The following is a 27,482-nucleotide window of genomic DNA, read 5'->3' on the forward strand; positions in this document are numbered from 1 at the left end:
TTAGCCAGTTTGCGTATCTTGGTAATTCTACAGTAATCTCATTCCTCTGGTTATACCTCGCAAATTCCCAGGAGATTCCACTTGCAGATGGAACTTGGCACGGTCAACTACACACAATCACCTAAAATCAGATGCTATACTTGACGCGGCCATGATGATCCGCATGACAGTTTCTCGATTTCACTATTGGATAGATTTAATTTAAGAAATAATTAAAGTAATGGGTTTTTACCGTATTTTTATTACTAAATTGTTACATTTCTCGTTTAAAGTACCAAAAAAAATCCAAAAACATTTCACATTGACAGTTACTCCATACAAAAATGAACTTTCATAGGGATCATCATTGGCCGCGTCAAGTATAATAAAGCGACATCTCCTGGGAATTTGCGAAAAAGTATGACCACGGGAATGAGATTTTTTTAGAACGAACCAGATAGGCCACGTAGATACGTTATGGTAGTTGTGAAGGTTGGGTCAGTACCCCATTAGGCCGCATGTTAGAATCGCGTTCTAAGCGTTAGTTTTTCGTTTTCTATTGATCAAGAAAATATTCCTAGATAATCTCCTCCTTTTTTAAAGTCGGAATAATATTTGCTCGCTAAACGTTAGAATATCAAGTGTTTAATCTGCGGTGGCAGCATGGTTCCATTTTTATCATCTGTCACTTTCGCGTACATACTTGTTAGAACGTGACATGGTGACAAATGATAAAAAGCCGACCATCTTAGCCCTACTGATATCAACATAATAAATTTACATGAGATGTAATCGTATTATTAACTTATATATAGATACAATTAATTCTATAGTTACGGTCATACATGAAAATCATTTGAAGTATTATTATACTTTACGCAAAAATATTGCCAGCAACGGCTATAGTTCGTGTCATCCACGATGACGCGCAGATTTGTCAAATCTAACCTTTAACAACATGACAATATAAGTCAAGGCACGCGTCTTCGTGAACGACACGACCTATAAAAGGTAAATACAAATAGGTTTGTTATATTTAGAATATATTTTTATATGTAGTTTTACATATTGGGCAAATATTGTTGCAATATTGTAGTAGCGTTCATTTTAACTCTGAATAACTTTATTTACTCAATACTAATTTTTAGTTATATTAATCACTGTCTGGATCATCGATCATCTAAAATCGACCCTTAGGTCGCGTGGTCCGATCGACTAGTCCGATCAATCGGAATACGAAGTTTTTTTTTTCCTGTTGGCTCGATTGATCGGACTATAAAGACTTAGAAAATCCTGTCAGTCCTACTATCGGTGTAATGGGATTTTAAAAGTTCGTCTAGTTCGATCGATCGAACCACGAGGACGTTTTTTCTTCCTGTTGGATCGATTGATCGGACATAACTGTAGACTTGATATTATTGCTAAGTCTGGCTAATGACACATAAACGTTATCTCATCTTAACTCACTACTAGACACTGGCAATTGATAAGTTTTCTATATTTTCTCTGATAAATATGTAAGATTTTAAATTAAAATAAAATTTGGGTTAAGAATATACCTACAGGGTGGAATTAGATTTTGGGTCAGTAAGGGTAGCTACCAGATCCCGTGCTGCTAGGTAAAAATGGCCTTAAGAGACCATCCCTCGATTTCAAATTGATGAAAATTGGCGGTAACAGATTTCCGGTAAAACATACAGGGTGCGAGAAAAAGGTCATTTTGTTGTTGTTTTTGATGCCAATCGACTCCATTCCTACCCAGGATCACGTCGAAAGTAAGAAAACACTTTTGTTACCAGAAAAGTGTTAAAAACCAGATGTTGGTAGAGTACAAAATTAACCAAAAAATATCGGTCGGACTAACAGGAAAAATAAAAGTTGTGTGATCGGATTAAGAGGATTTTTCAAGGTCTCGTGGTTCGATCGATCGAACTAGACGAACTTTTAAAATCCCGTTACTCCGATAGTAGGACTACGAGAATTAGAGAAGTCCTTATATTCCGATCAATCGAGCCAGCGGGAAAAAAATATATTCGTATTCCGATTGATCGGACTAGTCAGTCGGACCATGCGACCTAAGGAAAATCGAAGTGGTCGCTTCAATATTTCTTAACAACTTATTTTCTAAGTACCATCGTACACGGTAATCTGACATTAAAATTAAAACGATGTTCTTGTTAGCCAGCCTGGGGCCTACCCTACTGCGAAAACCGAAATTCGCAAATTGCGGGGATCTTTCTCTTTTACTCTCACTAACACGTAATTTGAGTGACAGATAAAAATGCCCGCAATTGACGAACTTCGATTTTCGTGGTTATAGGTACAGAAGGTAGAGGCAAGGAACAGAATCTCCATATACCAAAAAGTGTCCGACAAAAAACCATAAATAAGGTGGCGCTATAATACCTAGAATACTTGAGAAAAAAATCTAGTCATAGACAGCGCACTTCACTCCGTCAATAACGCCTAGGATCTTAGCTACTCTAGCGCTACTCTGGAGAGATTTGGAACTTATATTTATAGCTGACAGCTGGACACATTTGCAACAATTCTGCCTAAGGAGTTTCTGTTCCTTGCCTCTACCTTCCATAGTTATAGCCCTGTTTTTATCTTGTGTCTATGGAGTGTGGAATAAAAGGAGGAAAATCTCTGTATATGAAAAGTGTCCATCAAATAATATTAAATAGGCGGCGCCACAATACACCGAAATAAAATGTCATATACCTAGTATTTATATAGATGTGCTAACGCGTGCGCCCGTGAGGGACAGAACATACGCAAAGCGACAAAATTAAGAACACATTTTAACATTCCTGACAACATACCATTAACAACCTACGTAATTTGGTCGGGTTATTTGTGGTCCCTCCCCCATTTCATCTCTATATTATACCGCTATGATTCATGAAATCCAGGAGCCTACCTAGCGCCACCGGAAAGATTAGGAACTATTATTTAAAGCTGAAAGCTGGTCACTTTTGCAATAGCTCTGCCTTAAGAGATTTTCCTCCTTTTAATTCCACACTCCATACTTGTGTCTACCTGCGACTTTTTGCCATAGTAATAATAGTATATTATGAATGCAACGAGGGGCGTAAGTGAAAATTTGGGAACGAGGGAATTAAAGACCCGAGTTTGCAATACCTCCGGAGTTACACACAATGTTTTTCATCACACTTGCGTAGAAAAAACTAAAGTTTAAGATTAATTCTTAAATACGTTGACATATCAAACATTTGCCCGCCATATTGCACAAACCTATTCGGCATTCAGCCACGATTGAAAATTATATAAAAATAATTCTAGGGAGTGATAGCTTTTTTTCACAATCCATATCTCCTGCGGGAAGAATATAGGCCTTTATCCTTCAGTACACCAAATAAGATATTTTTCGAGCAAGTGTGATGAAAAATATTAAAATCCTAGAATGATAAATAACAAGATGTGGACTATCAATACGGAAGTATTATCGAATCACGATTTAATCCTAATGCATAAAATAATAAAATAGTTCAATCCCATGGATACACTAAGAATTAGGTCTATAAGTTCGCCACCTCACCTACTTATTAACACTTGTTTAATTGGAAAACTGAACTTAGATTAGGTATTATTTATTAATATTTTAATTTATATTTAATTTCTAGTGAATTTACCCGTAGTATAGTGTATTATTTGTATGGCAGTTTTTGTGCCAAAACGTTGGATTGCTCATCATAAATCATTGGTATAATGTATAAACACAGTAATAAAATCATATCATGTTATATGAAGTTGTTTTCTTCACGTGTACGATTGACATATATCTAACGACGGGCCTTACAGGCAATAATAATGGGGCCAGTACAGCGGTGCCACGCACACGAATTCGAGCCAATCGGGCAGTCTAAAGCTACAACGCGATTGGTTGATGAGTTCGCATCACGCGCGCGATTGGTCGCAACTAGTTGCGTTAGACTGCACGATTGGCTCGAATTCATGAGTGACACCACTGAACTAGCAGCATTCTTAGTGCCCCTAAGGCCCGTTCTTAAGAGGCTTCTCTATACAAACGTACTCGACTGTTTCCTCCGTGGTTTTTGAAGCTAGAGCAATGATTTTTTTAACACATTATTATTATTAATATCTGTGTCGGACTGTTTTGCTTTTTTTGATATTATTGTTCCTTAAGGCGCTAGTGTACTTTTAAGATTCGCAAAAACAACCTAATTTACTATGCCGCAGAGAGAAGAATGGAATGAAAGAACGAACCGACATCAATAAGCCTAAAAAGCAAAACAGTCCGACAGATAATATAATTACCATTTAGATCTCAAAATTTCATTACATTTAGTTAAGTTTTGGAGGTGGAAACAGTCGAGTACGATACATCGTTTTTTGAAATTTATATGCAGGATTTTTCGCCTAACCTGGCGTTGCCCTTATTGCATAAGTTTCATTAGTGAGACGGATATGTTCGCCTAAAATATTTATATCTCGGCTCTCGTCATCTTAAATGTATGTCAATGTATTGTACAATATTCTGTCCAACGTAAGTACATAATCCACCCCCTCGTTCTTAACCCTTTGAACGCCACGCCTGTCGTGCGCGGCGCGTCATCGTGCACCTTGTCGGAATGCACGAAGGCTCATATTGGGCTGTAGCCGTCTTTACCAGTCAATGGTTTTGTCGTACTTTCTAGCGGTGACATGGTATTGTACGGAGTTCGAACTGGCATCAAAAAAATGTACGTAATTTTAAGCTAATAAAAAAAAAGTACTAGACGTACTTACGAGAAAACAATGATCAATTTGTCACCGATAGGAAGCATGCTTTCTGGCGGACGCTATCTATGTTGTAGTAGAGTTATCAACTTTCTTGTGAATCAGAAAATATGTACGAGAAATATACGAAATTGTACGCTTATAAAAAAAATGTACTACACGTACTTACGAGATAAAAAAAGATCAATTTGTCGCCGCTAGGAAGCATGCTTTCTGGGGGCGCTATCCATTTCACTGTTGTAGTCGAGTTTTCAACTTTATTGTGAATCAAAAAATATGTACAAAATTGTACGCTTATAAAAACAAAATTACTACACGTACTTACGAGAAAACAATGATCAATTTGTCACCGGCTAGGAACCATGCTTTCTAGCGGACGCTATGTTGTAGTCGAGTTTTCAACTTTCTTTGGAATCAGAAAATATGTACGAGAAATGTACGTTCTCTAAAGCGTTTTTAGGTAGGCTTGTTGTTCATCAGTTAACCACCCTTTTTACAAACGGCCATATCCCTTTACAAACACTACACTTTAGTCAAAATATGGGGTTAGGCCGTTTCGCTGACGTCACATGGGTTACCTTTGGTTTTTGCACTTGTAATAAAATAAAACAATAAAAGCAAATCGTACTTCATATAATTATTATTAATTTTACATCACGACCGAGGAAAACGTATTTCCTCTGACAAGAATCACAAATCAACTTAGCCTTCAATAAGGTTAAATAATGATTCGATTCAGACCATCAAGCACGGTCCAACGTCGACAAAACTTGTCTCTCTCGACACAGTGCAGTGCGAGAGAGATGAATGCTTCGATATAATTTACCGCAAAACTGTCTATTTTGCTTTAATAGTGCGAAAAAGGCACTGAAATCCTTTTTTCCAAATTCGTTTGTCAATTTATTGACAAAAAATTGCCAAAGATAACTTAAAATAGAGGTGGATTTGTCAAGAATAAGGATCAAAGTCAAATGGCGTTCCAAAAGTTTTAATCATGTGTCGAAAGATGGCAGTAAATTGACTGTGGCTACAAAGTTTTCTTTGACAATCCACCTCTATTTAAAATTAAGTTTGCTATTGCTAAGGGTGATAAAGGCAGACTAAATTACGCGACGACGTATAACATCATAGTCAGACCAACATAAGTTGGCAGCGATCTTAACACCCCAGACAGTGCAAGTGTTATTTTAAACGTCAAACTTCTATATAGCCACTCACTTGCTTTTGGTAACTGTGGTTACCAGCTGTCACCCTTATTTTATTATAATAATACAAGTCACTGAAAAATATGAAGCAAGCGAGTGGATAGGCTGGGCTATCAAAATCGCTGCCAACTTAGCTTACTCTGACTCTAGTAATATGTGATGTGTTTGTCATATAATGTTATATAAAACTTGCGTGTATGCTTGTACGACAATATTCTAATACGAATTGGGTCGCTTCTCCTCAAGAATGTGCTTTTTTCTTTGATATGGAGGATAAAAACTGACTAATAAAGACAAAATTGGACAGTTTCACGGCGTGGTAATATGTAAAATGTAAACCAACAAACCATTTGACTCAGTTATGACAGATCAATACATTTTATAAACTAAGATTGATTGAATAGGATTATGTTGCGCATAATGAACTTACATCCCAACCAAAGAGAATTAGAAATAGACGTGTATTGTCAATGAAAACTTTGTAGCGACGTTTTACTGCCATCTTTCGACACATAATTAAAACTTTTAGAACGCCATTTGACCTTGATCCTTATTCTTAAACTGATATGTGTTTAATTTGTAAAATATCAAAAAGTGTCGCCATCTAATAGATCAAAGGCCAAAGGTATAGCAGCATCGTTTCGAGCATTGGCGCCATAACCTTTAGGTACAGAGGTAAGATGGCGCCAATTTTTACCTAGAGTCAATAACGACGCCAAGCTCAATCAATGTATAGTTAGCAGTAAGTAAATTGTTAGTATCAATACGTATATAATCTCACTCCTTTTAACATGTGTAGCTTGACTGTAAGTGTTAATTTAAGGAATAAATAAATAAAAAAAAAAAAAAAAAATTTTTTTTTTGATATTTAACAAATTGAACACATATTTGTAAAACAATAAGGATCAAAGTCCAATGGCGTTCTAAATGTTTTAGTTATGTGTCGAAAGATTTCAGTAAATTTACGTTACTACAAAGTTTTCTTTGACAATACACCTCTATTTCTAATTCTCTTTGCTATGATCCAAAAAATTGTGGTATTCTGTATATTATATTACTGGTCAAATGGTTTAGTTGGTTGAAAATATTCTAAATATCTAATATACCATTCTCACCCGAGCCGGGCCGTTGAATACCTTACTAGTCAAATGAATTTGAAGCTACAGGGTGGGCCAGTGATAAATTCTCTTTTCATGTCGACTTCTTTCGTTAAATATAAAATCTAAACAAAGGAGAGAGATGTCATTTAAAAAAAAATATTCAAAATACACGGGAAAACAGCGAGCGTTTTGCATCCTCGCCTTTTTTTAAAACAATCGTTCTTATATGTCTGTTCGTCGGCGTTTTCGATTAAGTTCGGATTACGCAATATCTATGAGTGTCCATTGTGCTTGGACACTCATAGATATTGCGTAATCCGATATATAATCAAATAATGGATAGTCAGATTTGATGCTACTGGATCGACACTGAAATCCCGACGTCAAGGACGTGCACGGTGAAACAATGAAAACATCGAACGGGTGAGAGCGTCTGGGCTATTAACCGCGAAAATCGAAGTTCGTCAATTGCGGCCATTTTTCTCTGTCACTCTAATTACATCTTAGCGAGAGTAAACGAGAAAGATCCCCGCAATTTGCGAATTTCGGTTTTCGCGGCAGGCCCCCTGCAAGGAACTAAGCGCGCTACGGCATTGGGGTTGTCTAGAACAATTTTACGGCCCGATCAGCTCCAGCCTTACAAAAACGTAAAATTTATTTCAGTATCTCAAATTCTAAAATACTTTTTATTTGAAATCACAAAAATTGATTATTTCAAATTATTGATTGATTATATATAATTATTTATCATTGGCTCTACTACTATAGTTCGTGTCATCCACGATGACGCGCAGATTTATCATTTGATAAATCTGCGCGTCAAGTCACTATGTCTGTTACTATAAATACTAAAGTAACTATGTCTGTTGCATCTTCGCGCTTGAATCAGTGAACTGATTTCGATGAAATTTTAAATCTTACGAAAGAACATGGCAGTTTTCATCGTTTAAGGGGGTGAAAAGGGGGATAGAATTTACTATGGAAGTACTAATTTTAGGCGTAAGTTGCAAGCAAAAGCTAGTTAGTTATAATATGTCATTTTTAAATGGCAGGCGACTGCGTACGGACATAGATAATTTTAAATAGAGGTGAATTGTCAAAGAAAACTTTGTAGCGACGTAAATTTAGCGTCCTAAAAGTTTTAATTATATGTCGAAAGATGGCAGTAAATTTACGTCGCTAAAAAGTTTTCTTTGACAATACACCTTTATTTCAAATTCTCTTTGGTACGAAGTTTGAAAAGTAATTTTAAATACAAAACGTAACTCTTGAAAATGTAATATCAAGTAAAGTGCGGCCCGGCCTGTTTGGTGGGAAACATACAATCATTTAGGAACACTACAAACATTTGAATTCAGATTCAGACCAATGTCTATTGGCTTTAATAAATTCAGATCTGATTTCTAAAGCCCTAAAATAAGATCTAATTTTCTATAATTAAGGAAATCTGTCGATTCTATGTGACAAATGTCCATTACAATAGACATCAGATCTGAATTTATCATAGTAGACAGATAATCAGGGACCTATAGCACTCTTTTTTTTAATATAAGGAATTAGAAAGAGTTCCGCTAATATTAACAGTTATGTCAGTTATACATTTTTATGCGAACTTAGTTTTTTAAACTTTTCGCCACCATTGATTTGATATAAAGTCGGTACAATTCGTATTCCACACGCCACGACTTCATATCAAGTCGTGGTTTTGGTCAGGTTTGTATACGTGCAATTTCTGACGTGGCGCTGACGACAATTTATTACTTCATTAGGCGGGTCCACACAGAGCGAGCATAAGCGCGAGGCAATTTCCTCGCGCACAAAACGGCCAGTGTAGACGCGCTCGGGCGAGGAAAACGCGCGCGCCGCCTCGGCCGAGGTACGTCCATACTGGCCGTTTTGTTAACGAGGAAATTGCCTCGCGCTCTGTGTGGACCCGCCTAATGACGTGGCGGCGAAAAGAGAGAGGGATTCCTCCAATGTGCAGCACTAACATTTGTGTACTGAATATGCCTGTGGCGCACTCTGGTGAAAACCCGCCTTCACGATGTCTGTAGTAGCCTATAGGAGGAGAGGAGCTACCGCGAACATTTAATTTCGAAAATTGTCTAAATTAAGGCCAACGAAACAATGCAAACTGCCGTTACAGTTCGTGTCATCCACGATGACGCGCAGACTTGTCAAATCTAACCTTTAATGACATGAAATTGCGAGTCAAGGCTCGCGACTTTGTGAATGGCACAATCTATATACTGAATAATATTGAGATATAGAGCGATTATCTCTGTCCTTATTTGGTTGGTTGACAAACGTTGCGGGATTCGTTGCAGGTACGCTGGTGTACAAGAGAGCTGTCAGTATAAACGGTATCAACAGGAACTGAAAGTATTTTTCCTGCCCTCCGGGCGTATAGCGTCAATTTTTCTCCCGCTACGCTAAACGAGGTTGCCGCTTCTGCCTTCGTCGAGCAGAAAAATAGTATGCGCACCATGGGAGGAGACGTAGGACATTCCATCCCGCGTGTTTGCCACCCTCGCCTTCGGCTCGGGTAACAATTTTACACGCGGCATGCAATTTCCTACTTTTCCTCCCTTGGGACACAAATAACTATTTCTGCCCTCCGGCCGGAAAGCGTCAACTTTCGGCCCGCTGTGCTAACCGGCTCCGTCGAACAGAAAAATGGTGTATACACACCTCCGAAAGTTAAGAAAGCCTCAAATAACATGTTTGTCGACCTCGGCCTCACCTCGACCGACAATCACATGTGATCGGAAAAACGCGCATTATTTTGAAAACATAACCATTATTTAGGACCCATTTATGAGTCGATAATGTTCGTTCACAGTCTACGGACCACTTTGGGACATATTTAATCGTTGAGATTGGTACAAGCAAGTCTCTGTTGCACGGAGCAGGGTTATGTTTTCAAAATGTCGGGCGCCTTGGTGATCTGAGATATTTATTACTTTACTGCCTGCTAGGTGTATAATATACTATGTATATTGTTCTAAAAAAAAGAGCTTGTGAAGATCATTTGATTTATCTCACCTGCCTCCCTATTATGCTGGTGACTGTTCATTCTTGTCCGACAATGTGTTCATTGCAGTCCAGAAATTAAGATTGTTTAAATAGGGACTATTACTGCAATGTTCTGCCGCCAGAGAGCAGCACTAGCACATATTGTAAACCATAGAGTAACTTATACATACTATTGCTTAAACAGTTTTTCTGAGAAGTATTACTACGACATTGAAGGCGGGTTGTTTACAGAGGCCTACCGCAAAACGCGGAAATAAATTTCGTTATCTGTCTCTATCGGCTGGATATGCAACAGATAGAGAGGCAGATATCGAAATTTCGATTTTCTTGTTAGAGGCGCCCCCTATGCAGAGTTTTGTGTAATATCCCCTATACTTTATCCCGTTATGCTGGCCTTAATTTCGAATTCCGCGGTAGCCGTTCTCCAACATTTGTCCACGCACCGTGCTTGTGAATAAATAGTAATAAATAAGCGCGTTGTCGCGCGCTACGCGACGTAGTTGTACTGGTTGGGGTTGTCCTTGTCGCGCTCCATGTAGTCGCGGTCGATCAGCGACTCGATGCGCTTCTTCAGGTCCGCGGGCTGGAATACAATACGTTATTGTACATGTGGATTTTCTAGATTTTATGAATTTTAAGGGAAGAAAAAAGGTGGATGGTGTTATGTACCTTACACAAGTTTTTTCGGTAATTGCAGTATGGAGTTCTTTAAGAGAGGAGTATTTAGGTGTATATGTGGTTACAGATTGTAGGCTGTAGTAACCGATTTCCATAACGTGGGCAGAGCAGTAAAGTTGTCTGCGGTTAACCTTTTGGGCGCCAATGATGATATCAGCACCGTAGGTCCAACGTCGCAGACGGATTAATCCGTCACAGACCACAGAGCAATATAGACCTACGTGCATATGCATAAAGTTCAATTTCAGTTTTGACACTTCGGTGATGTGACGTCCGAATGACAGCTTTTGTGTTTGACACGGCGTCGAAGGTCCCAATTAATCCAGCTTTGAGGATTCATTCGAAGACGCATTTCCCGACAGTGTAATCTAATTTGGAGCTTAAAACGGAATGCTAAAGTTGAAATTCTATTGGCGCGTCTGTGGTCGATAAATCGTACTATGTCTGAAAAAGGGTTAGTTACTTCTATTAATCTTTCATATGTGTGTTGGTCAAAAATGGGTTTGTACCTGTTGTACCGTATAGAACTGAAAAAATCATTCTCGAAAAAAATGCAGAAAGATGACTGAAACTTCGGTCAGGACCCTTATCATACACAGACGAGGTTAATTTAAAACCTGGTTATACCTTGACGGGGAACTTGAGCTGGTTGTAGAGCTCGGAGATGAGCAGGTTGTGTGAGAGCGCCTTGCGCATCTTCATGACGCGCACGATGGCCGCGTCGATCTGGTACTGCCGGTCCTGGAACACGCGCTCCTCCGTCGCCTTCTGCTCCTCGCTCTGCAGTACAAACATACACTGTACTGCTTTCTATACATGAGCTATACGCGTGCGCCCGCGAGAGACAGAATATATACAATTCGACCAAATTAAAAACACGTTTTAACATTCTTGACACCGAAAACAACCTACGTAATTTGGTCGGGTTATTTGTTAGCTATGATAAAAACGGTTGGCAACAAAATACGTCCGAGTCACTTTTTAGAAGTGGGTAGAAAGGAAAAGTGAGGCTAAGGACAAACGATAATAGCGCTTTCTTTGGTACTCCTACTGTAAGTTCCATAAGACCATCCCTTTCGGTTATTTCCCACCTCCCACACTATATCCAGTTATATTTGTTTCATCCTTTTGACATACAAAACGAAAGAGATGCTGTGGTTTTATGGTGTGGTACTTATCTGTGACTTGTCGAAAGCCTTTGAATGGGTGGAATATCAATACATATTATAATATCTATGCTATGAAGATTTAATTTATTCAGAAGTCAATGTCATATCTCGTTTAAGCTCTTAGGCACAAAACAAATATTGTAATCTATAAGGAAGCGCAACCTAGAGCAACTGATGCAAGGCAAGGTGTGCCTCAGGGATCCACTTTAGGTCCGTTTGTTTTCATATTTCATAATAAGGTCTTTACACATTTTAAAGTCAGATAGCAGTCGCATTCGTAAAAACTAGCGTCTTTGTCAATTCTGGAGGTCGCCGAGTGGAACTCCAGGTTCCCCGAGCCGGGGCTAAAATGGGCGAACATCGTTAGCAAGACTCGGAGTATGCTACTCACAGTCTCCTTCATCTGTATCTGGTTGATCTTGATGCGGAAGAGCTTGTTGGTGAAGTCGTTGTTGAAGGCGAAGTGGTCGTCGTCCTTGACCTCGCGGCCGCGCGGCGCCTTGCTGAGCACGCGCGCCTTGCCGCACGCCAGCGACTGCAGCGTGCGCCGCAGCTCGCCCTCCTGCCCGTTGGACAACAGATGCCATCGGTTAACACTTTACTTGTAGGGAAGCTTGCATCTACTGTAGGGAGCAGCACAAAAGCCCCCTACGATCGAGCAATAGAGCGCGCGTGAACTGTAGAGAGCGGCACCTGCTTAAAGCCACTAATAGGGTATATTCTCATCTGTCCCCTCCGGGCACAGATGGGAAGAATTCATTTCCAATCTTCCCCGCCGAGGACAAATGAGTATGAATCCTTCCCGACTGTGACCGCCTCGGTTTATTCCTATATTTTTTGGATAGTTGCTATATAGAACAGTCAAAATTCCAATTCGTGAAATAAATTATAAACTGAAATAAATATTAGACACTAAAGAAAAAATTAACCAAGTCCACCGGTGGCCGAGGCGGGAATCGAACCCGCGTCTTCAGCTTACGCGGCTAACGTCCTCATCACTAGATCACCCGGCCACGATAGTACCCGTTTCAAATTCTCTGGTGTATGCTATATTTGAAAGGCTAGGCGCCTTGGCGCCTTATATATAGTAGTGTGACTACTTAGAAAACAAATCAAAAAATATTTCATAAAAAATAATTTTTGTTCTCTAGTTGGTCGTAAAATAAAAATCTTATAATGTTAGGTACATTATAAGATTGAACGCTATAATATGCATCATAAATGTGAAAAAGTGTTTATGACGCGCCGCGCATGATAGGCGTGGTGTTCAAATGATTAAATTCGGTACTTTAATAGTATTTTATGCAACAGTTGTATAAGAAAGGTCAAAAAAGGTGAGTGGCGTGAGTTACAATGTGAGCAGGAGCCGAAGGCGTAGGTGAACATTGTAACGGAATACGCCACGAGCATTTCTTTGTCCTACTTCTACAACGTTGCATACAATACTTTTCCTACGAGTCAACAAAAATAAATATAATTTAGGTAAACAATACAAAAGTATATAGCTAAGATACGCGAGTATATCTTGTTCCGCGCCCGGCCCGCCGCGGCCCGGCCGGTCGGCGACACCTTCTCGTGACTCATGAGACCCTGGTACATGTTCTTTGCTAAATTAAATTTTTGGACAATTTTTTTCTCGATTTTGGCCACAGTATCCTATGGAGACTAACAAGCAACGCTAAGCGGGCTTCGTAGTCTATGAGCGTTGCTATATTACGGGTGTCACATGCGTGTTTCTGACTTATAAAGCAATTGTTTCTACTATGCAACCAAATGAATATTTTGTAAGTTGGCAGCAATGTACTTAGTTTAAAACTGTATTCGTTTTAATTTTGTTAGGTTGGTAGCCATTATTCGCAGTAACGTTATAGCGATTTTAAATCACAAGTGCTGTTATGAGGAATAGACAATATAGACTTTTCTTGAAACCTTATATGTATGTTCTTATATTCGTGTTAATGAATGTATAAATGACAGATAACAGTAGAGGAGTAGGACCGACTTCCGATTTTGTTTTTGTTATAAAAGGGTTGTTTTAGAGTTGATCTCATTGTCGTCAATAAATACTTATTAAATACTAAAATTTGAATGTGTCCATACTAATATAATTGATGAATCCATACTAATATAATACCACTAGTTGGCACGTACCAAAAGCCGACACCAGCCAATAGTCGACACCTACCCACAGTTGATACCTGCCTATAGTTAGCACCAAAAGTCTACACCTACCAATAGTCGGCATCTACCAATAGTCGGCACCTACCAATAGTCGGCACCTACCAATAGTCGACACCTACCAATAGTTGGCATCTAAGAATAATTGGTACTTGCCAATACTCGACACTTACTTACCAATAATCTTGCTAATAGACGGCACCTACCGATAGTCGACATCTACCGATAGTCGGCACCTACCAATAGGCAATAACCCAAATTACTATTTCCACGCAGGTGAAGTCGCGAGCAAAAGGTAGTTAATCTTTCATACTCATATGTCGTTCACTTGTCAAGTTTCAATCCGGAGTTAATCGTGAAATTTAATAGATTTATATTCCGATTCATTCAATTTCAATCGTATGTTAGGGCGATTATATTAATCGACGATTAACTTTTTTAATCGATTAATTAGTCGATTAAAAAGTTAATCGATTAATGCCCATCTCTGTATACAATCGTGATATAATAAACAGCTTTTCAGTCGAGTACCGTGTTTAGGCAACGAAGCTTGCTGAGTTGCCTAAGTAAAGTACGATATTGAAAAGCTTAATTATATCACTATTGTATACAATACTTTTTCGACGAGTCATCTAAAATAATACTTTTTTTACTATAAAACCTAAATAATTAATGCAAATTGGTGTCTCAGTAGACAAAAATGTAGACAGTCTCAGACTCAATGTAGACTCCCGTCTTCTCTATGGGAGCTCAATATCTTTTCTATGGGAGCGCGGCGGCACGTGATTGATCATTTTTTTTGTAGTTGACTACAGCGTATCGAAATTAAATCTTATAGTTGAGTGGGAGGCCATACATGAAAAGTACGCAATTATAGTTATACGACATCTTAATTCAATCATTACAGTCAACGAGTAGAAAAACTGTTTTGTAGAAGCTGTCAGGCACTATACCTCAATATTTGTAGCCGCTTTGATTTCTTCGAAAGATAAGTTGTCGCCTTCATTGAAGAGTAGCAGTACTAGGGCTTGGAACAGCGATACTTGTAATTCTTTATTACCCTGAAAACAATAAAATGTTATAAAGGAATTTGCAATGTAATCATATTAGTTTCCGATTCGCCGGATTCTTAGGGTTATTCCCACTAGTTACCACCAAGTTGTTACCAGTGGCAAATACTGGGAATTTTTTCCCATCTTTTACCACTGGTAACTACTGGGAAAAAATCCTAGTAGTCACCACCAGACAGAGTTGGTGATAAATTGTGGGAACCAACATGTTAGAGTTCAACAATAATAAAACAGTAGAAATAGTATAGTATAAATATAGAGTACCTTAATAAATAATTATAAGTCTATTAGTGTTTCAGTAAGTGATCAAAAACACTAAAACCTAGCACTTGCACCGCAAAAAAAAATAGTTGAAGAGAAATTAACGTTTGGATGAAATTTTACTTATAATTGTAAATTGATTGCGATGTTAGTTATGAAATTAGAATCTTTTGTCGAGGGTGCTTACGCCGCACTGCGTAGCGTAGCATTGTATTAATATAGGAGCATCGTTGATAATGGCGTAGCGCCATCGACAATAAGGTCCTTTTCAATAAATAATGTCATAATTATACGAAGGAATAAACAAATCAGTCAAATACCGACTATTTTTGATCACTTTTAAGGCAGTTTAATGAAACAGTAATCGACTTATAATTAATTTTAATTAACTATTGATTAAAGCACTCTATATTCATGCTGTTTTAATTAGTATTTATATATATTAATTAGTATCAAATTTGGGTGGTAGCTACTGGAAAAAAAAATGCCATCTTTTCCCAGTTTACCAGTCGTATAAGGTGGGAAATAAAATCCTAGTAGTTACCACTGGTAACAACTTGGTGGTAACTAGTAGGAATAACCCGATTCTTATGTCGTCGGATAATGACGTACGTAAATTTAAACACGGCAAAAGCACCAGGAAGTAGTCAAGTCTTTTGTGGGTTTTTACATGGTTACTGGAGTTGCTACAATTTTTCAAACCGGTATATTTGCTGCAGTCAAATTTGATGGAAAAAGGCTGACTTAAGGTTTTCATTTGACTGTTGATTTTATATAATAATCATAGTAAAATAGTAGTAAAAATATCCATGGATCATAATGTGTTCCGAATTAATTATTTTTAACCTTTAATCGCATAGTAACACAAGTAATATGTTATTATTATACCGGTGACGTTCAAAGAGCCAATGAAAAGGCATACCTGTGCGAAGTGCGCCCTCAGCACGCAGTGGCCCAGCATGGGCTGCCAGGTGAGCTTGCGGCCGGAGTGCTTGCCGAGGTAGAACTTGGTGAAGTGGTCCTGCTGGCGCGTCAGCGCGGCGGGCAGGCGCGCCTCGGCCGCGCCGTACGTCGGCCAGAAGCCCATCGTCAGGATGTGCACCGACAGCTCCAGCGCGCTGCCGTCCGGCGGCGGCGTGCCCGCCAGGTGCTGCCGGCCAACCGAACACTATTTTCTCAAACTTGCAATGAGATGTTGACATGACTTCCTTCAAATTAGATCCGGAAATACGAAATATCCGGTGCGATGAGTGAAGATGATATTTAAAGGAATTTCATACAACATTACACCTAGGCCTGAAAGGCAACCTTCTTTTGTTTTTAAACGTCAAATTATGGCAAGTCTTGGCATTCAACCATAAAAAAACCTATAAGCAAAATTCTGCCATTATGCTTTTGTTTCTTTTTTCTTTTTATTATTATTATTTGGGGTTACCTAAAAGGAACGAAAATTTGTTTATTTTTGCGCTACGGTTTAGGAGATAGAGCCCCATAAAGTTTATTTTTTCAGTCATGCAGAAATCTTTATACGGCTGTATCTCCTAAACCGTGCGTCGTAGCGCAAAAATAATCAAATGTTCGTTCCTCTTTAGAAAACCCCTAAATAACAATAAAAACACAAAAAAGAACAGAAGGAAATAAAAGCGTAATGGCGTAAGCGCACGCGTCTTAGCGCCAAAATAATCAAGTGTTTATACCCCTTCATTACCCTATGCACTGAATAACCTATCATATTAGAACATGAAACAATCATCATCACCATCCTATTTTTATTATTATTTCGAAACGGGGTTGCCAGCCGCGTATCCCTAACCGACCTCGCTACGCTCTGCCATCTATATCTGCTTGGCCTTCGTTTCCCGGCCTTTATAGTAGTAGTAATCATGTGTCGAAAGATGGCAGTAAATTTACTGTGGCTACAAAATTTTCTTTGACACTACCTCTATTTCATATTCTCTTTAGTAAAAGAGACATTTAAATTACAAAATTTTATGCCTTAACCCCTCGATGTCGTCAGCGCCTACTTACAACAAAAATTCAATTCTAAATATAAAACCTTAAGTTCATTTTTGGCTAGCAAATTCAGATCCTTGGGACTTAATTGACAGAACTCGATTTTTTTTGCAGTTGCTTCGTTGCTAAACAGTTTCATTTTCATTAAAAAATGTTCAACTAAAATACAACTAACCTGTTTATACGTAATATTGATGTCTTTGGACAGCTCCATATCTTTGAACATGCCCTCCAACTTGCAGGTGAAGCCGCCACCACACTCTTGCTTTAGTTTGCTCAGCATTGACTTTTCGGCGTCCACTGAAGCTGATTTGCCGACCAACAACCTGTAACAAATACATAATTTTAACACAAGATAATATTATGCAGATGTGACAGCTGATAGATCTAGAGGGCGCTGTACAGCACCATATATTCTGTGATGAATTGTGTTCAATATCCATGGCACGCTTGTTGCCAGCCTGTAGTTTCAGTGGTAGTACTAACCTCTTGGCCAAGTCCTTCTTGTAGAACGCCTCGAACACATCCTTGCCGTGGATGAACCGGAACAGCACCATGATTTTGTCTAGCAGCCTCTCTAGCTCCTCCTCCGTCGCTTCCTTGTTGCCTGCCCGTAATTTTACGTCCACGAACTTAGCTGTAAGGAGAGTATATTATTACCCTTTATTCATATAACTAAAGTGCTGTGCTGTCTTCTTTAGCTGTCGTACTCTGTGGTACGATTTTTTCCTTAGACTTTACACATTTTTCGACCACATTAATCGATCATCAACACCAGAGGGGTTGTAAGTTTATACAATCAATGACTCTGAGAAAATCTTTCTTGTAAAATTATTATATGTTGGTTAAAAGCCAGTTGAGTCATTTTTACTTATAGACATTTGTTACTGCGCTTCAAAAACATTAATTAGTGGGGCGGTTTTTGTGCAACGGATTGGAGAAGAGCCCCTACCGCGAACATCCAAATATCGTTAATTCTATCGACAAAATATGTAACAGTGATGCGGGTAGTGCCGTATCTCGTTGGAGGAAAGTCTTATAGTTCGTGTCATCCACGATGACGCGCAGATTCGTCAAATCTAACCTCTAATAACATGACATTACGGGTCAAGGCACGCGTCTTCGTGAATGACACGATCTATACCCCCGTATTCATAAAACTTAGGAAACCTTTGTTAAATTTTGTCCCTTTCTAACAACCACAAATGTTAAAATTACGGATAAGGACAAGCGATTATCAAAAGCTTATTAGATTTAACCATTAGAATGTTTAAATACCAATAAGTTCAGCGGGCTTGTTCTGGCGCTGGTTGATGAAGTACTCGAAGGCCTCCCGCATGGAGTACAGGAACTTGTCGTTCCTCTGGAAGCACGTGGCCACCACGTGGTCCAGCTGCTCCTTGAAGTCCAGGAGCTCGGCCACCATACTCTTATCTCGTTCCGGCTCGATCACTATCGTGCGACCTTTTTTCTAAAAAAATAAACTAAATGTGAAATTCTTAGGTCAGTGTTAGCTATCTCTGTGACGGCGGCCGATCGTAAAATTTCTAGGCATATCGTGAAACGTGAAAATGTTTGTCTTATTCCCTGAGTTGACGGAGTCCCTATTTCTGGACAGTTTGCCCTTCGGGCATCTGAAGCAACATAATATCACATTTATTATTGATGACTATTTGCAGAATTTAAAAAAGCTATTTACATTACAGTAAGTTATAACTGACATCGGGTCAGCAAAATTAACCAAAATTTAAAAACTTTACGATCGTTTTCTGGCTAGTGAGTGTTCCCCTGGGAGATTAGGCAAATAAATGGTTAACCAACCTTAATATAAGCATTGAAGTGGCTACAGAGCTCATTCAAGCCATCCTTGACTCGACTGAACAGACTATACAGGGTGGTGAGGTCGGAGTGTCTCGGACCGTCCATGAGAGCCTCCAGGCCTTTACTGAGGATAGCGGTTAAGTGTTCGCTGAGCAGCATACGTTCTATCGTGTGTATTAGTTGCCATCTGAAAAAAAAACAGTATATTCGTCAGTCGTTTTTGGTAAGAAAGCACGGAAGCGCTGGCCTTCTGCGGCGTATAGACGCTCTGTGGCTTGGAGAAACCTAACACAATGTTTTTGGTAGCAGGACAGGTAATTATACTCACTTGGTCGAGGGGTCCAAATAGTGTAATAGCCGTTCGTTCTCCTCCCGCAGTCGTTTTTCTACGTGCGCTAGGTAAGAAGGTACGGCGAGCTCACGAACGAGGCGTTGGCCTTCTGCGGCGTATAGACGTTCAGTGGCTTGGAGGAACCTGAAACACCAAAGTAAATTATATTTTGTGAACCACATAATGAAATTGAGAAAACGGAAAAAACACACCGAACGCCAAAAATCAATCTCTTTGTTGTAAGTTCATGATAATGACTGATGAAAAAGTTCTTCTGAATAGGGTTGTTTCCAATTTTTGAAACGCTTGTATTACGTTCTATATTAACTAAAAGTTGCACTAAAATTCAACTTTTATACTAAAAACGGCTTTAAATATGTTAAATTAACAAAATATATTTTGACAGATGCTTTCGCGCCCAAAACGCTCTTAGAAAATTGTGTGACGTCACAGTTTACGGTTTGACACATAACTACATACACACGTAGAAGCTACGAACTGTCAACTGACATTTGTCATTTGTTGTTTATCGCCTAACTGTCAACAGTGTCAATCCGAGAGTTGTGACGTCATCAGAATCTTCAATGACGTTTCGAGTTTGCTCACGTGACGTGTGCCAAAAGAGATTTTAAATTAAATATTTACAAAAATATGGTCATTACAGGTCCCCTAAAAGTTGTTTAACATGTTCTTATAATTCAAAAGAATTTATTGGGATACAATTCTGCCCTAAGATTTGTAGATGGAAACAACCCTATAAATAAATAAATAAATAAATATTATAGGACATTATTACACAAATTGACTAAGTCCCACAGTAAGCTCAATATTTAAGGCTTGTGTTGAGGGTACTTAGACAACGATATATAATATATAAATATTTATAAATACTTAAATACATAGAAAACACCCATGACTCAGGAACAAATATCCATGCTCATCACACGAATAAATGCCCTTACCAGGATTTGAACCCGGGACCATCAGCTTCGTAGGCAGGGTCACTACCCACTAGGCCAAACCGGTCGTCACAACCCTATTTTGTTTAACATAGTTTGTCACATAAGAGGAAAAGTTTCTTGTTTTTATATCCCAATTTTCCAACTTATCTTTAATTTTTGTAGTAAATTGGTAGAAAGGTCGGATGATTAGGTAGTAAAATGGCCAACCGATCTGTGATTTCGGTATCTAGAATATGAAAAAAAAACAACTTGTAAGGATTCTATTTTCTACGGAAGTCTCTTACAAGTTTAATCACAAATTAAATTAGGAACAACCCTATTTTTCCCAGTTGATGCTCAGTCTTACTTGTGCTCAAACGCGTCCTGGTATATCTGCAGGTCTGACAGCATCCGCAGCAGACTCTTGAGCAACGAGATGTCCACTGCATCACCACCTCGCTCGCGTTCGATTAGCAACAACAGGCCATCGACCGTGCGAGTTTGTATCAGCGTGTTCATCGCTATGTGATGGCGGAATAGGTCTAGGCCCATGTCCCTGTGAATAAATAAAATATATGTATTAGTTGTATTTTATATCCACAGGATATTTTTACTGCTATGTTTTTAAATAAAGCAAAATAACAGCCAACATTAACAGTGGTCTCTCCACTCGGTGTAAAATGGCGTTTGAAATAGGTATGTTTGACCAATGCTGCCGCAAAAACTCGGGCTAACTAATTATTTTAAAAATGTTGATCGAATTTTCATAATAATAATAAATTTCATCAAAATCGTTAACGCCGTTTTTGAAAAACCACCAAAAAAAAAAAATGCAAATGCAGATTATTTGCCGCTACTGCAGTAAAATATTGCAAAATAATGTATTTCTAGTTGATCACAATGATAAGTACATTTTAATTAATAGCTCCTCTAATCAGTCAGTACAGTAGTAGTAGTATAAAATATTATGAAGATGAAGATAAGCATCCTCACGAACACTAAAAACATTAAGCACTCAAAGTAAATTAAACCAGCAATGGGTAATTGAGAATATATTTCCTGTGTATAAGAGCTTTTTGAATTTTTTATAGATACAGTTTTGATATGTTTCTGACTGAATTAGTATAGGGTGAACCAGGACTTCTGGTATAGAATACTTGTTCCAAGAACACACCCTATTATAAACTGAAAATAACTACGAGTATTTAGCTTTGTAATTTCCTGTACAAAACAGTCTGCCGATTTTTGCGGGGAAGGGGCCTTCAAATGTATGAATAGCTATTTGTATGTACCATATAAATAGCCATGTAAGATAAACATCAGTCTATACAGTAAATATGTTGCTGGAAAGCAGTAATGCTGTAACCCGCACTACGACTGTATTGCGGTTATAGCATTATAGTTTTCCAGCAGCAATATGACTATTGGCTGAGGTTTTCAGAGTTTTATTTGACAGAGAGCTAAGCTCTTAACGACGACTTCAATTATTAAATCCTCCAAGGTAAATAATGGTGTATTAACTTACAATGCACTCCTTTTTTTGCAGTCATGTCAAAATATATAAATAAAAAAAACATAAATTAAAAAGCTTATTAAGCCCTTACCAAATTGAATGTATACTAGGATTCTGCAAAACATAAGTTCTATCTAAATAAAGGAAGATGCTCCGGATCATGATCATCTGCCGGCAGTGTGCCCGCCAGCAGTCATCCATGCGCTTGAGGAACACCTGTCGGTCCATGCTCTCTGAGAGAAACTGTTCAATATTAGCTTTCACGTGAGCTTCTACGAGGTTTGTTAGGTTTACATATAGTTGGGATGCCATCTGAAACAAAGACTTTGGTTGAGAATTCGCTAAAAAATATGTTGGATTTTAATGGCTGAGCCCATAGTAATATATATATGTATGTATGCATTAATCATACAAAAAAAAACAAGTTCAGTGATATACACGCATCCGATTTCAGCTGCTAGTGTATTAAATAATATATAATATACATACTAATCAATTATAGTAAGTCCAAAACAATGTATATCCAGTGGAGTAGCATGAAATAATCTGAATGTGTGTGATATTGCATCTGCAAGGTCCTTTTCCTTCAATGTCTTTCAAATTCACAAGTTAATAAGAAGGGTTGGCTCCCAAGGGTTGGGGCCCCCTTAAGTGAAAGACTGATGGGCTGCTTCTCCCTTCACCACTGCTTATATTAAGGAGAACAGACTCAGAAACACCTCCTAAAACTTAGAACTTGCCAGAGAGGAATCTAACGCAGTATGCTAGGAGTCAGGCTAATAGACCGTAAACAAGCAGAGGACATAAAATCTATGACAAAGGTAGAAGACATACTTAAGAAAGTATGGCAGCTAAAATGGCGATGGACAGGACATATGACAAGGAACAAAATGGACAAAAATTATTACAGATTGGTCTCCACCAGACGGAAAAAGGAAGCAAGGTGGCCAATTTAAAAGATGGAGAGACAACATTAATACAATTGGAGGAACAGAATGGCCGTAGCAAACAACAGAGAGAAATGGAAGAAGCTGGAAGAGGCCTCTGTGTCACAAGACACGCTGGACACTAAATCAAGAAAAACTGATAAAACTAATAAACAATGATGTGCAGTTAATATTAAGGAGACTAGAACTTTTATTCACCTTTGTACTTGCTTTTGATAAAGATAAATGCTTCTCTGACCAAAATTGCATTTTAAAACCTGTTTAACCAGAACTACAAATTACTATAATTGTAACTGCAAACAACAGCACTATTTGCAACCCATGGGTTATAAATAAATAAATAAATATTATAGGACATTATTACACAAATTGACTAAGTCCCACAGTAAGCTCAATAAGGCTTGTATTGAGGGTACTTAGACAACGATATATATAATATATAAATATTCATAAATACTTAAATACATAGAAAACACCCATGACTCAAGAACAAATATCCATGCTCATCACACGAATAAATGCCCTTACCAGGATTTGAACCCGGGACCATCAGCTTCGTAGGCAGGGTCACTACCCACTAGGCCAAACCGGTCGTCAACCGGGTTGGTACTTGTCTGTAGTAAATAAGGTGCGAGATAGATTTAATAAGAAATTAGCGAGGCGGCGCGCTCGGGCGAGGAAAACGCACGCGCCGCATCGGCCGAGGCACGTCTACAGTGGCCGGTTTGTGCGTGAGGAAATTATCTCGTACGTACGTGCTCGCTCGCTCGCTCTGTGTGGACCCACCTATTAACGTTATCAACAGCTGTTGCTGATCTACAACACAATTATCATTAAGATTATTTATAACTGAAACGAGAGGAGGCCATTACCCAGCAATGGGACACAATAGGCTCTCAATAATAAAAAGGAGAATTCTGTATAAGAATAAAATTACAAAAAGATAGTGTAATGGAGTAGTCTTTTTTGAGACAGTTGCCCTATAAATGGTTATAACATATTAGAGCAAGGTAATTTTGCACACTTTGCAGTGACAGAGTGTGAGAATGTCACTGTAAATATTGCATGTGAAAAATATGATGTTAATAGTGCGATTTCCACACTTTGTTACATCAAAGTCAGTGCAGTTAGCTCAGACTTAACATCCGCAACAATGTGATTTTTTTTTTGTGTATTTTTATAAAGTGACGTGTTTAACCTTGTGGCTGCACATATTCTCCACCGCCTGGTACAGCTCCTCCAGAGAGTAGGCAATGGCCGTCGACGTCTGGATCGCCACCACGGCCTCCCGCAGCTTGCTCCATGTCGTCTCCTGGTAGTTCTCCGGCAACTTTGGCTTGCCTGCAACAACACACTAATGTAGCCCACAACTCATAGGTTAGAAATCAACAACCAAAAGAGTAAACACACTTTTAAAATTCTTAATTATCAACTTCTTTGTCGTCGCTCCAGGCTTGGACTGCATAGATGGCAACGTCGTCTTAACGGCTCCATTGGAATTCGTAGTCAACATAGAAAAGTTCGATTTCTTTTCACTGGCACTCATATCGTCAGTTTTAGAACACAGGTCGCTGTTATATGTACGTTTTCTACCCTGATTTCCACCTTCTTCTGCCAAAACTGTTGTTTTAGCTGATTGCGACATAAAGCATGATAGGGCCGCAGCCTCAACACTATTTTAGTACGCTTAATAATACTTATCTACAAAATACAAATAAAAATAGAAGCATTCAGTCAATCGTTTACTACAATCACACCACCATTACGATAAGTTAATTTTCATTGTAATCGAGAGAGGTCGCGACATATCTAGAAATGATATTCCTACGTCGTATTTTGCGTTCCGTTTAACGCTACTTAAAGTGGGATTGTATGTTACCAACATATAGTCTGGCAAAAGGAATTTGTCAGTAACTAAGGACAAAGAAAACTATTTTTACAGTACATATGGTGCTACTTTACTGCACTAGTGCGAAAATTAGCATATTACGTTACTGTGTGGAACATTTAAAGGGCCATATGTACTGTAAAACGTTGTACGATACATGTGCGAATAGGTAATTCGCAACTCGTATCGATTTAAAACACTCCCTTCGGTCGTGTTTTAATTTATCGCCACTCGTTTTGAATTTCCCATTTTTCGCACTTGTATCGTAATGTACTAATCCCTTTCTTTTGGGTAAGACAGCTAGTACAAGTGTAAGACAAAGACAGTATGATTCTCTCTCTGTCTATGTTTGAAATGAGTCTCCGACTAAAATATATTAATAAATTTATTTCATTAATAAAAGCTATCACTAATTATTTGTTTGAAAATGTTGATATTCATTCCCTTGATGTCATTATGTAAACGCTCCAATCATTACAATGCAAGATTTCATATTTTAAGTAGTAGAACACGTCGAACACGGAACGTAATAGAAGCGGAAAAAGTAAAAATAACCAATGTCAAAAACTCACCTTGAGGAGGCTGGTCTAGCCTTTTTATTAAAACAAACTATCAAAAAAGGTCGCAAATTAAAATGATGACGTGGGTAATGACTGACGACAGTCTCATTCAATGTCACAATCACAAGTCACAACATAAATCATCATATATGCCCATTATGCCAACATAATAAAAGAAAGCAATTGGCATTTTAAATTGACACGAGTTGCGAATTGGTTATTCGCACATGTATCGTACAACATTTTACAGTGTATATGGTCCTTTAAATTTTCGACATAATTACGTAATGTACCTACACCACCCGACACTTTTTTGTCACGTACGTTGAGCGCGATCATCGCATTTTGTTGTTCTACCTCGCATTTCACATCATAGAGGAATAATTTCTAGGCAGGAATGTATCTGGTAAGCAAACGTTTGAGTAGATTGCCTAGCACCAAAGCATCGGGTTCTTAAATTCTGTGCTCGGTATAGTCGAATAAATATTTATGCACTGATTAATGTTATCGCGAATGGCTCGTTTAAAATAGGGCAATAAAACAATTAGCAGCCAGTTTTGCTCAAAGTATACTTGAGCTAAACAATACCTATTCGGATTAATCCCTGCCGCTCCTTTTCGCCACCGCCACGCGACAACATTTCTATCCTCACCACTTAGATGGTTGGCACTCCTCAACTGTGCGTCTTTCCAGAAACTTCCTGCCTCGCACAGCTAAACTGTGGAATGAACTGTCGCCTGCGGAATTTCCGGACCGATACGACCTTCAAGAAAAGAGCGTACTCCCATCTTAAATGCCAGCAACGCACTTACAACCCCTCTGTTGTTGCAGGTGTTCATGGGCGGCGGTAATCGCTTACCATCAGGTGATCCGCCTGCTCGTTTGCCTCCTGTATATTAAAAAACCATCACACATCTTTTTATTCGTAAAGATAAAGTTTTATGACCAAACGGTTCAAGTCATATTTCGCCAACTATAGGTACCAGCTCTATAACGTACTGTTAAACCCCTATGCACTCCATACAGCTATCTATTATAAGTACATTGCACTTTTGTAGTTTGGTTCTGTAATTCCGTACTCATCATTAACATTCATCATTACCTGAACCTACCATATACCTAACCACCAGGGTTGCCACAATGACCGCTCGAGTGCTGCCCTCATCCAACGTACCACGAATGTGAGTAAATCGTCCGTCCACCTTGTTGGAAACCTATCCAGATTGTGTGTCTTCTTCCATGTTGTGGTCATCAATCAAAAACTATTCTGTCATGTTGACCGGCCACCAGTAGGTATAATATTTAATATTTATACGTTATTAAACTTAAGGTTAGTTAATGTAATGTCCCCTACTACTTAAATGTAATGCCCGTATTAAAACAACGCTATATGTATTATTTAATTACTTTTCATATTTAGCTGGCAGCTTCCTCGCACAAAGAATAAGTATTGCGATACAACGAGGAAATGCTGCCAGCATCTACGGCACCATGCCGCAGGGGGATAGTTTTTAATTATTTATTTTAAGATGAGTTTTATTTATTTTTAGATTTAGATTTTAAGTTTTATATGTATTATGTTATAATTGTAATTATACATATATCCTTTTCATTAAAAAAAGTTTTTTTTTAATCAACTAAGTTTGCCATTTAGTTTACTTAAAACATACTTACCGATACCCCGAAGTTAACGGAATTCAATAAAAACACGGTGTAATGGTTACTTTTGTACTCTTACCGGTTACATAAAGTATGCTCCATTAATATGACATCAGCCTACCTATACCTCGTGATATAATAGAGAGCTTTTCAGTTGAGGAGTTCATCGTGTTTAGGCCACAAAGCTTGCTGAGTGGCCTAATGAAGGTAGGAGATTGAAAAGCTTGATTATATCACTATTGTATACAATACTTTTTCTACTATAAAACCTAAATAATAAATAATTAATACATTACGATACAAGTGCGAATAATAGGAAATTCGCACATGTATCGTACAACATTTTACAGTATATAATTATGGCCCTTT

At 38.4% G+C, this 27,482-nt stretch overlaps 1 protein-coding gene and 1 non-coding gene across 2 annotated transcripts; both read right to left on the minus strand.

Annotated features, from left to right (window-relative positions):
• Window positions 1-7,919: 7,919 nt before the first annotated feature.
• LOC133519322 (cullin-4A) lies at window positions 7,920-24,791 on the minus strand. Its single transcript, XM_061853361.1, has 14 exons — window positions 24,417-24,791; window positions 24,205-24,347; window positions 22,151-22,371; window positions 20,914-21,102; window positions 19,603-19,749; window positions 19,275-19,461; window positions 18,732-18,924; window positions 17,940-18,090; window positions 17,629-17,779; window positions 16,363-16,590; window positions 15,063-15,170; window positions 12,323-12,493; window positions 11,390-11,542; window positions 7,920-10,667 (listed from the first exon to the last, which is right to left on the minus strand). Exons 1-14 carry the CDS (start codon window positions 24,649-24,651, stop codon window positions 10,572-10,574), a joined length of 2,373 nt encoding a protein of 790 aa, XP_061709345.1. The 5' UTR covers window positions 24,652-24,791; the 3' UTR covers window positions 7,920-10,571.
• Trnat-cgu (transfer RNA threonine (anticodon CGU)) lies at window positions 12,873-12,944 on the minus strand. Its single transcript has one exon. It is a non-coding gene; the product is annotated as a tRNA-Thr (tRNA).
• Window positions 24,792-27,482: the final 2,691 nt, after the last annotated feature.

This window comes from Cydia pomonella, chromosome 6 (genome assembly GCF_033807575.1).
Source record: "Cydia pomonella isolate Wapato2018A chromosome 6, ilCydPomo1, whole genome shotgun sequence".
NCBI lineage: Eukaryota > Metazoa > Arthropoda > Insecta > Lepidoptera > Tortricidae > Cydia > Cydia pomonella.

Coding starts and splice junctions, on each gene's coding strand:
- LOC133519322 (XM_061853361.1), bottom strand. CDS start 24,651: ATGTCGCAATCAGCTAAAACAACAGTTTTGGCAGAAGAAGGTGGAAAT. Junction 18,925..19,274: donor ACTTCAATGCTTATATTAAG/GTTGGTTAACCA, acceptor TTATTTTTTTAG/AAAAAAGGTCGCACGATAGT. Junction 17,780..17,939: donor AAGAAGGACTTGGCCAAGAG/GTTAGTACTACC, acceptor TATTTGTTACAG/GTTGTTGGTCGGCAAATCAG.